The sequence below is a fragment of the Oncorhynchus gorbuscha genome, linkage group LG10, assembly GCF_021184085.1.
Source record: "Oncorhynchus gorbuscha isolate QuinsamMale2020 ecotype Even-year linkage group LG10, OgorEven_v1.0, whole genome shotgun sequence".
Lineage (NCBI taxonomy): Eukaryota > Metazoa > Chordata > Actinopteri > Salmoniformes > Salmonidae > Oncorhynchus > Oncorhynchus gorbuscha.
This window is the reverse complement of record NC_060182.1, coordinates 13981884-14001883: the sequence shown is the minus strand read 5'-3', so window position 1 is coordinate 14001883 and position 20000 is coordinate 13981884. Positions and strand designations below refer to the sequence as shown.

General features: G+C 48.0%; 1 protein-coding gene across 5 annotated transcripts in view; it reads right to left on the bottom strand.

The window, feature by feature from the left end:
- Positions 1 to 20000, bottom strand: part of LOC124045576 (ERC protein 2-like) — a 629643-nt gene that overhangs the window by 225596 nt on the left and 384047 nt on the right. For all 5 annotated transcript variants that reach the window (XM_046364959.1, XM_046364957.1, XM_046364960.1 and 2 more), the window contains one exon: positions 7484 to 7644. In XM_046364959.1, the coding sequence (XP_046220915.1) occupies positions 7484 to 7644 (161 nt within the window). The remainder of the gene's footprint in view (positions 1 to 7483; positions 7645 to 20000) is intronic.

Sequence of the window (20000 nt, the reverse complement as noted above, 5' to 3'; positions counted from 1 at the left end):
CTACTGGTGAGCGCTACTACTCAGGTCCCTTCATCTAGATCTTGTACTACTATGTCGGTCCATCTACGCTGGACCGGTTCGGGTGCTACATGCAGTGCCTTGATTGACTCTGGGGCTGAGGGTTGTTTCATGGACGAAGCATGGGTTCGGAAACATAACATTCCTTTCAGACCGTTAGACAGGCCTACGCCCATGTTTGCCTTAGATGGTAGTCATCTTCCCAGTATCAAATTTGAGACACTACCTTTAACTCTCACAGTATCTGGTAACCACAGTGAGACTATTTCTTTTTTGATTTTCCGTTCACCGTTTACACCTGTTGTTTTGGGTCATCCCTGGCTAGTATGTCATAATCCTTCTATTAATTGGTCTAGTAATTCTATCCTATCCTGGAACGTTTCTTGTCATGTGAAGTGTTTAATGTCTGCCATCCCTCCCGTTTCTTCTGTCCCTACTTCTCAGGAGGAACCTGGCGATTTGACAGGAGTGCCGGAGGAATATCATGATCTGCGCACGGTCTTCAGTCGGTCCCGAGCCAACTCCCTTCCTCCTCACCGGTCGTATGATTGTAGTATTGATCTCCTTCCGGGGACCACTCCTCCTCGAGGTAGACTATACTCTCTGTCGGCTCCCGAACGTAAGGCTCTCGAGGATTATTTGTCTGTGTCTCTTGACGCCGGTACCATAGTGCCTTCTTCTTCTCCGGCCGGGGCGGGGTTCTTTTTTGTTAAGAAGAAGGACGGTACTCTGCGCCCCTGCGTGGATTATCGAGGGCTGAATGACATAACGGTTAAGAATCGTTATCCGCTTCCCCTTACGTCATCAGCCTTCGAGATTCTGCAGGGAGCCAGGTGCTTTACTAAGTTGGACCTTCGTAACGCTTACCATCTCGTGCGCATCAGAGAGGGGGACGAGTGGAAAACGGCGTTTAACACTCCGTTAGGGCATTTTGAGTACCGGGTTCTGCCGTTCGGTCTCGCCAATGCGCCAGCTGTTTTTCAGGCATTAGTTAATGATGTTCTGAGAGACATGCTGAACATTTTTGTTTTTGTCTATCTTGACGATATCCTGATTTTTTCTCCGTCACTCGAGATTCATGTTCAGCACGTTCGACGTGTTCTACAGCGCCTTTTAGAGAATTGTCTCTACGTAAAGGCTGAGAAGTGCTCTTTTCATGTCTCCTCCGTTACTTTTCTCGGTTCCGTTATTTCCGCTGAAGGCATTCAGATGGATTCCGCTAAGGTCCAAGCTGTCAGTGATTGGCCCGTTCCAAGGTCACGTGTCGAGTTGCAGCGCTTTTTAGGTTTCGCTAATTTCTATCGGCGTTTCATTCGTAATTTCGGTCAAGTTGCTGCCCCTCTCACAGCTCTTACTTCTGTCAAGACGTGTTTTAAGTGGTCCGGTTCCGCCCAGGGAGCTTTTGATCTTCTAAAAGAACGTTTTACGTCCGCTCCTATCCTCGTTACTCCTGACGTCACTAGACAATTCATTGTCGAGGTTGACGCTTCAGAGGTAGGCGTGGGAGCCATTCTATCCCAGCGCTTCCAGTCTGACGATAAGGTTCATCCTTGCGCTTATTTTTCTCATCGCCTGTCGCCATCTGAGCGCAACTATGATGTGGGTAACCGTGAACTGCTCGCCATCCGCTTAGCCCTAGGCGAATGGCGACAGTGGTTGGAGGGGGCGACCGTCCCTTTTGTCGTTTGGACAGACCATAAGAACCTTGAGTACATCCGTTCTGCCAAACGACTTAATGCCCGTCAAGCTCGTTGGGCGTTGTTTTTCGCTCGTTTCGAGTTTGTGATTTCTTACCGTCCGGGTAGCAAGAACACCAAGCCTGATGCCTTATCCCGTCTGTTTAGTTCTTCTGTGGCTTCTACTGATCCCGAGGGGATTCTTCCTTATGGGCGTGTTGTCGGGTTAACAGTCTGGGGAATTGAAGGACAGGTTAAGCAAGCACTCACGCACACTGCGTCGCCGCGCGCTTGTCCTAGTAACCTCCTTTTTCGTTCCTGTTTCCACTCGTCTGGCTGTTCTTCAGTGGGCTCACTCTGCCAAGTTAGCTGGTCATCCCGGTGTTCGAGGCACTCTTGCGTCTATTCGCCAGCGCTTTTGGTGGCCGACTCAGGAGCGTGACACGCGCCGTTTCGTGGCTGCTTGTTCGGACTGCGCGCAGACTAAGTCGGGTAACTCTCCTCCTGCCGGTCGTCTCAGACCGCTCCCCATTCCTTCTCGACCATGGTCTCACATCGCCTTAGACTTCATTACCGGTCTGCCTTTGTCTGCGGGGAGGACTGTGAGAGCCGCCAATAAACGCAGGATTAAGAGTCCAAGGTATTGTTGCGGCCAGAGAGTGTGGCTTTCCACTCGCAACCTTCCTCTTACGACAGCTTCTCGTAAGTTGACTCCGCGGTTCATTGGTCCGTTCCGTGTCTCCCAGGTCGTCAGTCCTGTCGCTGTGCGACTGCTTCTTCCGCGACATCTTCGTCGCGTCCATCCTGTCTTCCATGTCTCCTGTGTTAAGCCCTTTCTTCGCACCCCGTTCGTCTTCCCTCCCCCTCCCGTCCTTGTCGAGAGCGCACCTATTTACAAGGTACATAAGATCATGGACATGCGTTCTCGGGGACGGGGTCACCAATACCTTGTGGATTGGGAGGGTTACGGTCCTGAGGAGAGGAGTTGGGTTCCGTCTCGGGACGTGCTGGACCGTTCACTCATCGATGATTTCCTCCGTTGCCGCCAGGATTCCTCCTCGAGTGCGCCAGGAGGCGCTCGGTGAGTGGGGGGTACTGTCATGTTTGTCATTTATTATCATGTCTTGTCCCTGTGCTCCCCATGCTATTCGTTTCCCTCTGCTGGTCTTATTTGGTTCTTTCCCTCCTTCTATCCCTCTCTCTCCCCCTCCCTCTCTCACTCTCTCGCTCTCTCTTCTCTCTATCGTTCCGTTCCTGCTCCCAGCTGTTCCTATTCCCCTAATCATCATTTAGTCTTCCCACACCTGTTCCCGATCCTTTCCCCTGATTAGAGTCCCTATTTATTCCTTTGTGTTCCGTTCCTGTCCCGTCGGTTCCTTGTTTTGTATTCACCATGCTGTGATTGCGTTTCGCCCTGTCCTGTCGTGTTTTTTGCCTTCATCAGATGCTGCGTGTGAGCAGGTGGCTCTATCAACTACGGCCTGCGCCTACCCGAAGCGACCTGCAGTCTGTGGCCGCTTCTCTAGTTATTCCCCTCTACAGACTAGAGGATTTTTGTTATTCCCTGTTTTGGATTTAAATAAACTCTGTTTCTGTTAAGTCGCTTTTGGGTCCTCTTTCACCTGCATGACAGACAAAGCGCAAAACAGACCGTAACAGAGACAAAGCCCAAAACAGACCGTAACAGAGACAAAGCCCAAAACAGACCGTAACAGACCGTAACAGAGACAAAGCCCAAAACAGACCGTAACAGACCGTAACAGAGACAAAGCCCAAAACAGACCACTACAGACCGTAACTGAGACAAAGCCCAAAACAGACCGTAACAGAGACAAAGCCCAAAACAGACCGTAACAGAGACAAAGCCCAAAACAGACCGTAACAGACCGTAACAGAGACAAAGCCCAAAACAGACCGTAACAGAGACAAAGCCCAAAACAGACCGTAACAGACCGTAACAGAGACAAAGCCCAAAACAGACCGTAACAGACCGTAACAGACACAAAGCCCAAAACAGACCACTACAGACCGTAACTGAGACAAAGCCCAAAACAGACCGTAACAGAGACAAAGCCGAAAACAGACCGTAACAGACCGTAACAGAGACAAAGCCCAAAACAGACCGTAACAGACGGTAACAAAGACAAAGCCCAAAACAGACCGTAACAGAGACAAAGCCCAAAACAGACCGTAACAGAGACAAAGCCCAAAACAGACCGTAACAGAGACAAAGCCCAAAACAGACCGTTACAGACCGTAACAGAGACAAAGCCCAAAACAGACCGTAACAGAGACAAAGCCCAAAACAGACCATTACAGAGACAAAGCCCAAAACAGACCGTAACAGAGACAAAGCCCAAAACAGACCGTAACAGAGACAAAGCCCAAAACAGACCGTAACAGAGACAAAGCCCAAAACAGACTATTACAGAGACAAAGCCCAAAACAGACCGTAACAGAGACAAAGCCCAAAACAGACCATTACAGAGACAAAGCCCAAAACAGACTGTAACAGAGACAAAGCCCAAAACAGACCATTACAGAGACAAAGCCCAAAACAGACCGTAACAGACCGTAACAGACCGTAACAGAGACAAAGCCCAAAACAGACCGTAACAGAGACAAAGCCCAAAACAGACCGTTACAGAGACAAAGCCCAAAACAGACCGTAACAGAGACAAAGCCCAAAACAGACCGTTACAGAGACAAAGCCCAAAGCAGACCGTAACAGAGACAAAGCCCAAAACAGACCGTAACAGACCGTAACAGAGACAAAGCCCAAAACAGACCGTAACAGAGACAAAGCCCAAAACAGACCGTAACAGACCGTAACAGAGACAAAGCCCAAAACAGACCGTTACAGAGACAAAGCCCAAAGCAGACCGTAACAGACCGTAACAGACCGTAACAGAAACAAAGCGCAAAACAGACCGTAACAGAAACAAAGCCCAAAACAGACCGTAACAGACCGTAACAGAGACAAAGCCCAAAACAGACCGTAACAGAAACAAAGCGCAAAACAGACCGTAACAGAGACAAAGCCCAAAGCAGAGAGAGAGAGAGAGAGAGAGAGAGAGAGAGAGAGAGAGAGAGAGAGAGAGAGAGAGAGAGAGAGAGAGAGAGAGAGAGAGAGAGAGAGAGAGAGAGACAGAGAGAGACAGAGAGATAGAGAGAGAGGGATAGAGGGAGAGAGACAGAGAGAGAGAGACAGACAGAGAAAGAGAGAGAGAGAGAGAGAGAGAGAGAGAGAGAGAGAGAGAGAGACACAGAGAGAGAGAGAGAGAGACAGAGAGAGAGAGAAAAGAGAGAGACAGGGACAGAGAAAGAGAGAGAGAGAGAGAGACAGAGAGACAGAGAGAGAGACAGAGAGAGAGAGAGAGAGAGAGAGAGAGAGAGAGAGAGAGAGAGAGAGAGAGAGAGAGAGAGAGAGAGAGAGAGAGAGAGAGAGAGAGAGAGAGAGAGAGGGAGAGAGAGGGAGAGAGAGAGAGAGAGGGATAGAGAGGGAGAGAGATGGAAGGAAGGAGCAAGGTAGAGAGAGAGAGAGAGAGAGAGAGAGACAGAGAGAGAGACAGAGAGAGAGAGAGACAGAGAGAGAGAGACAGAGCGAGAGAGACAGGGACAGAGAAAGAGAGAGAGACAGAGAGAGAGAGAGACAGAGAGACAGAGAGAGAGAGACAGAGAGAGAGAGAGAGACAGAGAGACAGAGAGAGAGAGACAGAGCGAGAGAGGGAGACAGAGAGAGAGAGCGAGACAGAGAGAGAGAGACAGAGAGAGAGAGACAGGGACAGAGAAAGAGAGACAGAGAGAGAGAGAGAGAGAGAGAGAGAGAGAGAGAGAGAGAGAGAGAGAGAGAGAGAGAGAGAGAGAGAGACAGAGAGACAGAGAGAGAGAGAGACAGAGAGAGAGAGACAGAGCGAGAGAGACAGGGACAGAGAAAGAGAGAGAGACAGAGAGAGAGAGAGACAGAGAGACAGAGAGAGAGAGACAGAGAGAGAGAGAGAGACAGAGAGACAGAGAGAGAGAGAGAGAGAGACAGAGTGAGAGAGAAAGACAGAGAGAGAGCGAGACAGAGTGTGACTGACCCCAAAATTAAGGAAAGCTTTGACTATGTACAGACTCAGTGAGCATAGCCTTGCTATTGAGATAGGCTGCCGTAGACAGACATGGCTCTCAAGAGAAGACAGGCTATGTGCTCACTGCCCACAAAATGAGGTGGAAACTGAGCTGCACTTCCTAACCTCCTGCCCAATGTATGACCATATTAGAGAAACATATAACATATAACATCCCTCAGATTACACAGATCCACAAAGAATTTGAAAACAAATCCAATTTTGATTAACTCCCATATCTACTGGGTGAAATTCCACAGTGTGCCATCACAGCAGAAAGATTTGTGACCTGTTGCCGCGAGAAAAGGGCAACCCGTGAAGAACACACACCATTGTAAATACAACCCATATTTATGCTTATTTATTTTATCTTGTGTCCTTTACCATTTGTACATTGTTAAAACACTGTATATATATAATATGACATTTGTAGTGTCTTTATTGTTTTGAAACTTCTCTATGTGTAATGTTTACTTTTAATTTGTATTGTTTATTTCACTTTATATATTCACTTTATATATTATCTACCTCACTTGCTTTGGCAATGTTAACACATGTTTCCCATGCCAATAAAGCCCTTGAATTGAATTGAATTGAATTGAGAGACAGAGAGAGAGAGACAGAGAGATACTCGACTGCTATTTGGCCCTTAACAGAGAGTACACAGCGGCAGAATACCTGACCACTGTGACTGACCCAAACTTAAGGAAACTTTGACTATATACAGACTCAGTGAGCATAGCCTTGCTATTGAGAAAGGCTGCCGTAGGCAGAACTGGCTCTCAACAGAAGACAGGCTATGTGCACACTGCCCACAAAATGAGGAGGTGGAAACTGAGCTGCACTTCCTAACCTCCTGCCAGACCATATTAGAGACACATATTTCTCTCAGATTACACAAACAAACCCAATTTTGATAAACTCCCATATCTACTGGGTGAAATACCACCACGTGCCATCACATCAGCAAGATATGTGACCTGTTGCCACAAGAAAAGGGCAACCAGTGAAGAACGAGAGGGAGAGAAAGAAAGAGGGAGAGACAGAGAGAGAGACAGAGAGAGAGAGAGAGAGAGAGAGAGAAGAGAGAGAGAGAGAGAGAGAGAGAGAGAGAGAGAGAGAGAGAGAGAGAGAGAGAGAGAGAGAGAGAGAGAGAGAGAGAGAGAGAGAGAGAGAGAGAAATAGTTAAAGAGAGAAAGATGGAGAGAGAGAGAGAAAGGGGGAGGGAGACAGAGAAAACAGACAGGGAGCGAGAGAGAAATAGATAACTATACTATATGTCCAGAGGTAGAAACAGACAACTATACTAGATGTCCAGAGAGAGAAACAGACAACTATACTAGATGTCCAGAGAGAGAAACAGACAACTATACTATATGTCCAGAGAGAGAAACAGACAACTATACTAGATGTCCAGAGAGAGAAACAGACAACTATACTATATGTCCAGAGAGAGAAACAGACAACTATACTAGATGTCCAGAGAGAGAAACAGACAACTATACTAGATGTCCAGAGAGAGAAACAGACAACTATACTATATGTCCAGAGAGAGAAACAGACAACTATACTATATGTCCAGAGAGAGAAACAGACAACTATACTATATGTCTAGAGGCAGAGACGGCAAAAATGAACTAGGGAGGGAGGGAGGGAGGGAGACAGTTATAGACTCACTTCATCTCCAGGATCTCCTCCAGCTGTCTGCGTCTCTCGAGCCTCAGGTTGGTCAGGTGACCGTCCCGCTCCTGAAGGGAGTGCTGGGTAGTGGAGAGGCGCTGCTTGGTGGTGTCCAGCTCCTGCCTGGTCTTCTCCAGGGCGTTCATCATCTCCTCCAGCTGAGAGAGACAGATAGGGAGAGAAGGCTTTTAAACACATCCACTTGCATGCAACAATACCCATAGGCACTGTCAAACACAGACACACACTGACACATACTAACACACACTGACACACAGAGACATACACTGACACACAGAGACACACACTGACACACAGAGACACACACTGACACACAGAGACACACACTGACACACAGAGACACACACTGACACATACTAACACACACTGACACACAGAGACACACACTGACACACAGAGACACACACTGACACACACTGACACACACTGACACATACTAACACACACTGACACATACTAACACACTGACACACAGAGACACACACTGACACACAGAGACACACACTGACACAAACTGACACACAGAGACACACACTGACACATACTAACACACACTGACACATACTAACACACTGACACACACTGACACACAGAGACATATACTAACACACTGACACACACTAACATACACTGACACACAGAGACACATACTAACACACTGACACATACTAACACACTGACACACACTAACACACACTGACAAACTGACACATACTAACACACACTAACACACACTGACAAACTGACACATACTAACACACACTGACACACAGAGACACACACTGACACATACTAACACACACTGACACACAGAGACACACACTGACACCCTGAGACACACACTGACACACAGACACACACTGACACACAGAGACACATACTGACACACAGAGACACATACTGACACACAGAGAAACATACTGACACACAGAGACACATACTGACACACAGAGACACACACTGACACACAGAGACACACACTGACACACAGAGACACATACTGACACACTGACACACAGAGACACATACTGACACACAGAGACACACACTGACACACAGAGACACACAGAGACACACACTGACACACAGAGACACATACTGACACACACTGACACATACTGACACACACTGACACACAGAGACACACACTGACACATACTAACACACGCTGACACACAGAGAGACACACTGACACACAGAGACACATACTGACACACAGAGACACACACACTGACACACAGAGACACATACTGACACACGGAGACACACACACTGACACACAGAGACACACACTGACACATACTAACACACTGACACACAGAGACACACACTGACACATACTAACACACACTGACACATACTAACACACTGACACACAGAGACACACACTGACACACAGAGACACACACTGACACACACTAACACACACTGACACATACTAACACACACTGACACATACTAACACACACTAACACACACTGACACACAGAGACACACACTGACACATACTAACACACTGACACATACTAACACACACTGACACACACTAACACACACTGACACACAGAGACACACACTGACACACACTAACACACACTGACACACAGAGACACACACTGACACATACTAACACACTGACACATACTAACACACACTGACACATACTAACACACTGACACACACTAACACACTGACACATACTAACACACACAGATACAGTGCATATACACATACAATACACACTGACACATACTAACACACACTAACACACTGACACATACTAACACACACAGATACAGTGCATATACACATGCATACTGACACATACAAACACACACTAACACACTGACACATACTAACACACACAGATACAGTGCATATACACATACAATACACACTGACACATACTAACACACACAGATACAGTGCATATACACATACAATACACACTGACACATACTAACACACACAGATACAGTGCATATACACATACAATACACACTGACACATACTAACACACACTAACACACTGACACATACTAACACACACAGATACAGTGCATATACACATACAATACACACTGACACATACTAACACACACAGATACAGTGCATATACACATACAATACACACTGACACATACTAACACACACTAACACACTGACACATACTAACACACACAGATACAGTGCATATACACATACAATACACACTGACACATACTAACACACACAGATACAGTGCATATACACATACAATACACACTGACACATACTAACACACACTAACACACTGACACATACTAACACACACAGATACAGTGCATATACACATACAATACACACAAACAAACTCTGCAACAAAAATAAACTTCCCTTTTTCAGGACCCTGTCTTTCAAAGACATTTCATAAAAATCCAAATAACTTCACAGATCTTCATTGTAAAGGGTTAAACACTGTTTCTCATGCTTGTTCAATGAACCGTAAACAATTAATGAACACTTAATGAAAACTTAGAACACTAAAGAGGCCTTTCTACTGACTCTGAAAAACACACAAAAAAGATGACCAGAGTCCCTGCTCATCTGTGTGAATGTGCCTTAGGCATGCTGCAAGGAGGCATGAGGACTGCAGATGTGGCCAGGGCAATAAATTGCAATGTCCGTACTGTGAGACGCCTAAGACAGGGCTACAGGGAGACTGGACGGACAAGCTGATCGTTCTCGCAGTGGCAGACCACGTGTAACAACACCTGCACAGGATCGATACATCCAAACATCACACCTACGGGACAAGTACAGGATGGCAATATCAACTGCCCGAGTTACACCAGGAACGCACAATCCCTCCATCAGTGCTCAGACTGTCCGCAATAGGCTGAGAGAGGCTGGACTGAGGGCTTGTAAGGCAGGTCCTCACCAGACATCACCGGCATCAACGCCGCCTATGGTCACAAACCCACAGTCGCTGGACCAGACAGGACTGGCACAAAGTGTTCTTCACTGATGAGTCGTGATTTTGTCTCACCAGGGGTGATGGTTGGATTTGCGTTTATCGTTGAAGGAATGAGCATTACACCGAGGCCTGTACTCTGGAGCGGGATTGATTTGGAGGTGGAGGGTCCGTCACGGTCTCAACCACGTGGAAGAAACCCTCCTCCCTCATGTGGTACCCTTCCTGCAGGCTCATCATGACATGACCCTCCAGCATGACAATGCCACCAGTTCTGTGCGTGATATTTTGCAAGACAGGAATGTCAGTGTTCTGCCATGGCCAACGAAGAGCCCGGATCTCAATCCCATTGAGCACATCTGGGACCTGTTGGATCAGAGGGTGAGGGCTCGGGCCAATCCCCCCAGAAATGTCCGGGAACTTGCAGGTGCCTTGGTGGAAGAGTGGGGTAACATCTCACAGCAAGAACTGGAAAATCTGGTACAGTCCATGAGGAGGAGATGCACTGCAGTACTTAATGCAGCTGGTGGCCACACCAGATACCGACTGTTACTTTTGATTTTGACCCCCCCCCCCTTTGTTCAGGAACACATGTATTCCATTTCTGTTAGTCACATGTCTGTGGAACTTGTTCAGTTTATGTCTCAGTTGTTGAATCTTGTTTTGTTCATACAAATATTTACACAAAAGAAATAAACGCAGTTGACAGTGAGAGGACATTTATTTTTTTGCTGAGTTTAAATGCATACACAAAATCATTTTCTTCTCCTGTGTGTGAGGGGGGTACATGGGTGTGAGGGGGGTATGTGTGTGTGAGGGGGATATGTGTGTGTGTGAGGGAGGGTATGTGTGTGTGTGAGGGGGTATGTGTGTGTGTGCGTGTGTGTGTGTGTGTGTGTGTGTTTCCTCCCCTGGTATGATAATAAAATGAAAGTACTACCTCATGGCTGACTGACAGAGGTGAAATTACCCTGGGTCAGAGGTCAGCTGAATGACATGGCACATGACCCTAGAGCTGGAAGCAGGGGTCACATAGCCTTGCCTTTCTCATTCTAGTCCTCCGTTATTCTCCTTGCTACTATATCTGGAGCAGGTACAACCTTCCTTTGTTAATATCTCGAAACAGAAATGTATCTACAAGGGAGACTGATATTGTGGAAACTGTAATGCTCTACCTTTGACAGCTAGATGTGACCCTGTCCTCAAGTAGTATGTCTGTGTCCCACTCTGCTGATGCCTGAAAGACCTGTCCTCGGGGGACTATTATCCTGACAGGAAGTTTCTTACTGTTAACAGGAAGTATCTCACTCTCCACCAGGAAGTCATCGGCTGAGAATCAGATGGTCTGAAGACAGAATTATCTAATTATAGCTCTTAAATAATAAGGAACTTTGTCAGTCTTCTAACTACATCAATGATACAAGAGATCTGTTCTTGGGCCATGAATCCAGAAAGAAAATCCTTTATAACAATTTTCACTGTCCCATCTCTCTTTCCATAGTTATCGCGTGCGTGTGTGTGTGTGTGTGTGTGTGAGAGGCTCACCATGTGGTAGGACATGAAAAAAAGAATTGGGCCTCTTTTATGAAGGGGCCAAATCGTTCACACATTTTTCAGGACACCCTCTGTCTTTCCCCCTCTCTTTTCTCTCTCCCTCGCTAGGTGTGCTTCACAGATGTCCAAAATGTGCTCACTCACTCTTCATGAATATCACATCTGGGGAGAAGGAGAGATGGAAAATGAGACGAGAAGGATTCAGATTGTTTGATATGTAAGACGAATCGAGAGAGTGAGACGCCTCACTCAACAATCAGTACAGTGGGTCTCTAAAACCCAAAACACCAACATAATCCCTGTCCTCCAAAAAGTGAACCACCTAGTCAACATGCCCAGATGGCTCACCCCTCTACATCCTTCCAGTCCCCAAACATCCCCATCAGCCCTACAACACGTCTGCCTCAACAAGCTCTCACAGTCTCACTGCAGAACAACACGTCTCTCTCAACAAGCTCTCACAGTCTCACTGCAGAACAACACGTCTCTCTCAACAAGCTCTCACAGTCTCACTGCAGAACAACACGTCTCTCTCAACAAGCTCTCACAGTCTCACTGCAGAACAACACGTCTCTCTCAACAAGCTCTCACAGTCTCACTGCAGAACGTCACATTTTGAAATTGCTCTAAATGTTTCAATCCCAGTCGAAGTTTCGAAAGATCTCTGGTCTCTCTGCCCCCCACCCCCCTCTCCATAACCCCCAACCCTGCACCTCTCCCAACCCTGCACCTCGTTCAACCCTGCATCTCTCCCAAACCGGGCACCTCTCCCAACCCTGCACCTCTCCCAACCCTGCACCTCGTTCAACCCTGCACCTCTCCCAACCCTGCACCTCTCCCAACCCTGCACCTCTCCCAACCCTGCACCTCGTTCAACCCTGCACCTCTCCCAACCCTGCACCTCTCCCAACCCTGCACCTCTCCCAAACCGGGCACCTCTCCCAAAACGGGCACCTCTCCCAACCCTGCATCTCTCCCAACCCTGCACCTCTCCCAACCCTGCACCTCTCCCAAACCGGGCACCTCTCCCAACCATGCATCTCTCCCAACCCTGCACCTCTCCCAACCCTGCACCTCTCCCAAACCGGGCACCTCTCCCAACCCTGCATCTCTCCCAAACCGGGCACCTCTCCCAACCCTGCAACTCGTTCAACCCTGCACCTCGTTCATCCCTGCACCTCTCCCAACCCTGCACCTCTCCCAAACCGGGCACCTCTCCCAAACCGGGCACCTCTCCCAACCCTGCACCTCTCCCAAACCGGGCACCTCTCCCAACCCTGCACCTCTCCCAACCCTGCATCTCTCCCAAACCGGGCACCTCTCCCAAACCAGGCACCTCTCCCAACCCTGCACCTCTCCCAACCCTGCACCTCGTTCAACCCTGCACCTCTCCCAACCCCAACCCGGCACCTCTCCCAACCCGGCACCTCTCCCAACCCAGCAACTCTCCCAACCCGGCACCTCTCCCAACCCAGCACCTCTCCCAACCCTGCACCTCTCCCAACCCGGCACCTCTCCCAACCCAGCACCTCTCCTAAACCCAGCACCTCTCCCAAACCCAGCACCTCTCCTAAACCCTCCCCCCATCCCTCCCCAATCTCCTCACCCCTTGTCGAGTCTAGCCACACAAATAGCCAGTCGTTCTTTCACAATCACATCATTAATAAGGAATACATTTTAGTGAAATTAGGGTCTTAATCAGCTTAGAGCTGAGCCTGTGCGTGATAATTTAGCTCAACATCAAGGGAAAGCCCCCTCACCAAGGTAAAGCCTGCTAAGACCACCTAAAGCCCCGTTGGACATTAAGCTGATTGGGGGCTCAGAGCCCCGGCCAAATCCCTCTTGTCCATTCACGTCGGTGTTGATGGTTCAAAGGCCTAGTTCAAACGCCACAGAGAGGGAGAGAGAGATGGACAGAGAGGGAGAGGGGGGGGGCAGAAGGAGATAGAGACGGACAGAAGGGGAGAGAGAGATGGACAGAGAGGGAGAGAGGGGGGGGGGGCAGATGGAGATAGAGACGGACAGAAGGGGAGAGAGAGTTGGACAAAGAGGGAGAGAGAGAGGGGGAGCAGAGGGAAAGAGAGAGAGGGACAGAGAGGGAGAGAGAGAGTGACAGAGAGGGAGAGAGAGACAGACATAAGGGGAGAGAGAAACAATCGAGCAAACCAGAGAAAGATAGATAGACAGACGGAGAGATGGAGAGAGTGAAAGGGAGGGAGTGAGAGAGAGCTGGCTGGGGGTGTGAAGTCTAGTGACCCGAGGCATTACCCACGCTCCATTTCAGCAGCCCTGGCTGATGGGAGACTTTCAGCGCATTAAACATCATGAGACTGATTACTCTGGGAGCGAGGGAGGGAAGAAAGGAGAGAATAAAGAAAAGAGGGATAGAAAATGTGAGAATATGATGCTGGCAGCGCGGTCTAAACTGAGTCAGGTGATATTTTAGAAGGACCTGGTCCTTTCTCTCCCTCCCTCTCTTCTTCTCTCCTTCTCACTCCATCTCTTCTTCTGTCCTTCTCCCTTGCTCTCTCTCACTCCATCTCTTCTTCTCTCCTCCCTTGCTCTCTCTCACTCCATCTCTTCTTATCTCCTTCTCCCTTGCTCTCTCTCCCTCCATCTATTATCCAAGATGGCGTAGCAGTAGGACGTCTTGTCGTGTCGTGTCCCTTGTATATATCGTTTTTTTTTCATTTTTACATATTTTTCTTCGCATATCTTTTAAAACATTTTGCTAAACCTCAACTTCTAAATACTCTCCTGCAACCCGCCTCACCCAATGTAGCTATTTTTCCTAAAGTATTTATATTTACTTCGGATCCGGAACCCCTCAACTGAAGCTAGCCAGCTAACTACCAGCTATCAGTCAGCAAAACATTGATAGAGGTCTTCAGCTAACCGGTCATCAGCTAACCTTTTGCTCGGAAAGCTCTCGCCAGTTCGAACAACGCGACTCTAACCAGAGCATAACGGACTTATTTTTTTATTTTTTATCCCCGGATTCCCACCGCAAACGGAACATTTTCAGCTGGATCTTCACAACTAGCTATCAAGCTAACCGCAACCCCGGATGATTACTTCTGGCTAGCGTTTCCACTCACTTAGCTTGAAGCTAGCCCGGTCAGAGCCCCTGTGCTACCACCGTAGCATACTCCTGGGCTACAATATCCGGACCCATGACCGGTCTATCGATGTCACCGCATGAAGAGGAATAAACAGACTCACCCCATCGCGACATCCCCCAAAGGCTAACTCTCTAGCCCTTGCTATCTCCTTGCTTGCTAATTCGGCCTGCTAACTGTTAACTTGTTTAGCCCCGGTCCGCTAAATGCTACCTTGTTTAGCACCGGCCTACTAACTGTTAGCTTGTTAGCACAGGCCTGCTAACCGTCTGAATTGCCGCGTCCCAAACACTCACTGGACCCATATTTACTTTCTATCTCTTTTCGATTTTTAATTTGTTTAAACCTTCCGGTAACCTGCCTCACCCAATGTGATACGGAATCGCTATTATTTTTTATTTTTGGAACACACTCAAGAAACTCCAGAAGCTAACCAGCTAACTAGCTACAAGCTATTTAGTCATTGTTCGTTTTTTTAACCTGGATAACACTCGCCAGCTTCCCTGCCCCATCCACCGCTGCCCCCTGATCACTTGGCTACATAGCTGATGCATGCTGGACTGTCCATTAATCACGGTACTCCATTCTGCTTGTTTATGTTTTATCTGTCGGCCCCAGCCGCACTCAGGCTCTGTGTGTAGTTAATCCGACCCTCCCTCTGCTTAGTCAACGCCATTTTACCTGCTGTTGTTGTGCTAGCTGATTAGCTGTTGTTGTCTCACCTACTGTTTTAGCTAGCTCTCCCAATTCAACACCTGTGATTACTGTATGCCTCACTGTATGTCTCTCTCAAATGTCAATATGCCTTGTATACTGTTGTTCAGGTTAGTTATCATTGTTTTAGTTTACAATGGAGCCCCTAGTTCCACTCTTCATACACCTGATACCTCCTTTGTCCCACCTCTCACACATGCGGTGACCTCACTCGTTACAACCAGCATGTCCAGAGATACAACCTCTCTCATCATCACCCAGTGCCTGGGCTTACCTCCGCCGTACCAGCACCCCACCATACCCCTGTCTGCGCATTATGCCCTGAATATATTCCACCCAGCCCAGAAACCTGCTCCTCTTATTCTCTGTCCCCAACGCTCTAGGCGACCAGTTTTGATAGCCTTTAGCCGCACCCTCATACTACTCCTTCTCTGTTCCGCGGGTGGTGTGGAGGTAAACCCAGGCCCTGCATGTCCCCAGGCACCCTCATTTGTTGACTTCTGTGATCAAAAAACTGTTGGTTTCATGCATGTCAACATCAGAAGCATCCTCCCTAAGTTTGTTTTACCCACTGCTTTAGCACACTCTGCTAACCCTGATGTTCTTGCCGTGTCTGAATCCTGGCTCAGGAAGGCCACCAAAAATTTGGAGATTTCCATACACAACTATAACATCTTCCGTCAAGATAGAACTGCCAAAGGGGTAGGAGTTGCAGTCTACTGCAGAGATAGCCTGCAAAGTAATGTCATACTTTCCAGGTCCATACCCAAACAGTTCGAACTACTAATTTTGAAATAAGTCTCTCACTGTTGCTGCCTGCTACCGACCCCCCTCAGCTCCCAGCTGTGCCCTGGACACCATTTGTGAATTGATCGCCCCCCATCTAGCTTCAGAGATTGTTCTGTTAGGTGACCTAAACTGGGATATGCACCCCGGCAGTCCTACAATCTAAGCTAGATGCCCTCAATCTCACAAAATCATCAAGGAACCCACCAGGTACAACCCTAACTCTGTAAACAAGGTCACCCTCATAGACATCATCCTGACCAACTGGCCCTCCAAATACATCTCCGCTGGCTTCAACCAGGATCTCAGCGATCACTGCCTCATTGCCTGTATCCGCTACGGAGCAGCAGTCAAACGACCACCCCTCATCACTGTCAAACGCTCCCTAAAACACTTCTGTGAGTAGGCCTTTCTAATCGACCTGGCCCGGGTATTCTGGAAGGACATTGACCTCATCCCGACAGTTGAGGATGCCTGGTCATTCTTTAAAAGTAACTTCCTCACCATTTTAGATAAGCATGCTCCGTTCAAAAAATGCTGAACTAAGAACAGATACAGCCCTTGGTTCACTCCAGACCTGACTGCCCTCGACCAGCACAAAAACATCCTGTGGCGGACTGCAATAGCATTGAATATTCCCCGCGATATGCAACTGTTCAGGGAAGTCAGGAACCAATACACGCAGTCAGTCAGGAAAGCTAAGGCCAGCTTGTTCAGGCAGAAGTTTGCATCCTGTAGCTCCAACTCCAAAAAGTTCTGGGACACTGTGAAGTCCATGGAGAACAAGAGCACCTCCTCCCAGCTGCCCACTGCACTGAGGCTAGGTAACACGGTCACCACCGATAAATCCATGATTATCGAAAACTTCAACAAGCATTTCTCAACGGCTGGCCATGCCTTCCGCCTGGCTACTCCAACCTCGGCCAACAGCTCCGACCCCCCCTCAGCTACTCGCCCAAGCCTCTCCAGGTTCTCCTTTACCCAAATCCAGATAGCAGATGTTCTGAAAGAGCTGTAAAACCTGGACCCGTACAAAACAGCTGGGCTTGACAATCTGGACCCTCTATTTCTGAAACTATCCGCCGCCATTGTCGCAACCCCTATTACCAGCCTGTTCAACCTCTCTTTCATATCGTCTGAGATCCCCAAGGATTGGAAAGCTGCCACAGTCATCCCCCTCTTCAAAGGGGGAGACACCCTGGACCCAAACTGTTACCGACCTATATCCATCCTGCCCAGCCTATCTAAGGTCTTTGAAAGCCAAGTCAACGAACAGGTCACTGACCATCTCGAATCCCACCGTACCTTCTCCGCTGTGCAATCTGGTTTCCGAGCCGGTCACGGGTGCACCTCAGCCACACTCAAGGTACTAAACGATATCATAACCGCCATCGATAAAAGACAGTACTGTGCTGCCGTCTTCATTGACCTTGCCAAGGCTTTCGACTCTGTCAATCACCATATTCTTATCGGCAGACTCAGTAGCCTCGGTTTTTCGGATGACTGCCTTGCCTGGTTCACCAATTACTTTGCAGACAGAGTTCAGTGTGTCAAATCGGAGGGCATGCTGTCCGGTCCTCTGGCAGTCTCTATGGGGGTGCCACAGGGTTCAATTCTCGGGCCGACTCTTTTCTCTGTATATATCAATGATGTTGCTCTTGCTGCGGGCGATTCCCTGATCCACCTCTACGCAGACGACACCATTCTATATACTTCCGGCCCGTCCTTGGACACTGTGCTATCTAACCTCCAAACGAGCTTCAATGCCATACAACACTCCTTCCGTGGCCTCCAACTGCTCTTAAACGCTAGTAAAACCAAATGCATGCTTTTCAACCGTTCGCTGCCTGCACCCGCACGCCTGACCAGCATCACCACCCTGGATGGTTCCGACCTTGAATATGTAGACATCTATAAGTACCTAGGTGTCTGGCTAGACTGTAAACTCTCCTTCCAGACTCATATCAAACATCTCCAATCGAAAATCAAATCAAGAGTCGGCTTTCTATTCCGCAACAAAGCCTCCTTCACTCACGCCGCCAAACTTACCCTAGTAAAACTGACTATCCTACCGATCCTCGACTTCGTCAATGTCATCTACAAAATGGCTTCCAACACTCTACTCAGCAAACTGGATGCAGTTTATCACAGTGCCATCCGTTTTGTCACTAAAGCACCTTATACCACCCACCACTGCGACTTGTATGCTCTAGTCGGCTGGCTCTCGCTACCTATTCGTCACCAGACCCACTGGCTCCAGGTCATCTACAAGTCCATGCTAGGTAAAGCTCCGCCTTATCTCAGTTCACTGGTCACGATGGCAACACCCATCCGCACGCACTCCAGCAGGTGTATCTCACTGATCATCACTAAAGCCAACACCTCATTTGGCCACCTTTCGTTCCAGTACTCTGCTGCCTGTGACTGGAACGAATTGCAAAAATCGCTGAAGTTGGAGACTTTTATCTCCCTCACCAACTTCAAACATCTGCTATCTGAGCAGCTAACCGATCGCTGCAGCTGTACATAGTCTATTGGTAAATATCCCACCCATTTTCACCTACCTCATCCCCATACTGTTTTTATTTATTTACTTTTCTGCTCTTTTGCACACCAATATCTCTACCTGTACATGACCATCTGATCATTTATCACTCCAGTGTTAATCTGAAAAAGTGTAATTATTCGCCTACCTCATGCCTTTTGCACACAATGTATATGGACTCCCCTTTTTTTCTACTGTGTTATTGACTTGTTAATTGTTTACTCCATGTGTAACTCTGTGTTGTCTGTTCACACTGCTATGCTTTATCTTGGCCAGGTCGCAGTTGCAAATGAGAACTTGTTCTCAACTAGCCTACCTGGTTAAATAAAGGTGAAATAAAAAATAAAAAAATAAAATAAAAAAAATCTCTTCTTCTCGCCTTCTCCCTTGCTCTCTCTCTCTCTCTCCCTCAAACTCTTCTTATCTCCTTCTCCCTTGCTCTCTCCATCTCTACTTATCTCCTTCTCCCTTGCTCTCTCTCTCTCTCCCTCCAACGCTTCTTATCTCCTTCTCCCTTGCTCTCTCTCTCCCTCCATCTCTTCTTATCTCCTTCTCCCTTGCTCTCTCCATCTCTACTTATCTCCTTCTCCCTTGCTCTCTCTCTCTCTCCCTCCAACGCTTCTTATCTCCTTCTCCCTTGCTCTCTCTCTCCCTCCATCTCTTCTTATCTCCTTCTCCCTTGCTCTCTCTCTCCCTCCATCTCTTCTTATCTCCTTCTCCCTTGCTCTCCGAAAGGTTGGCGGTTCAAAATCTGTTGATGTGCCCTTGAGCAAGGGCACATCAATTAACTCAAATTGCTCCTGTAACGTTGCTCTGGATAAA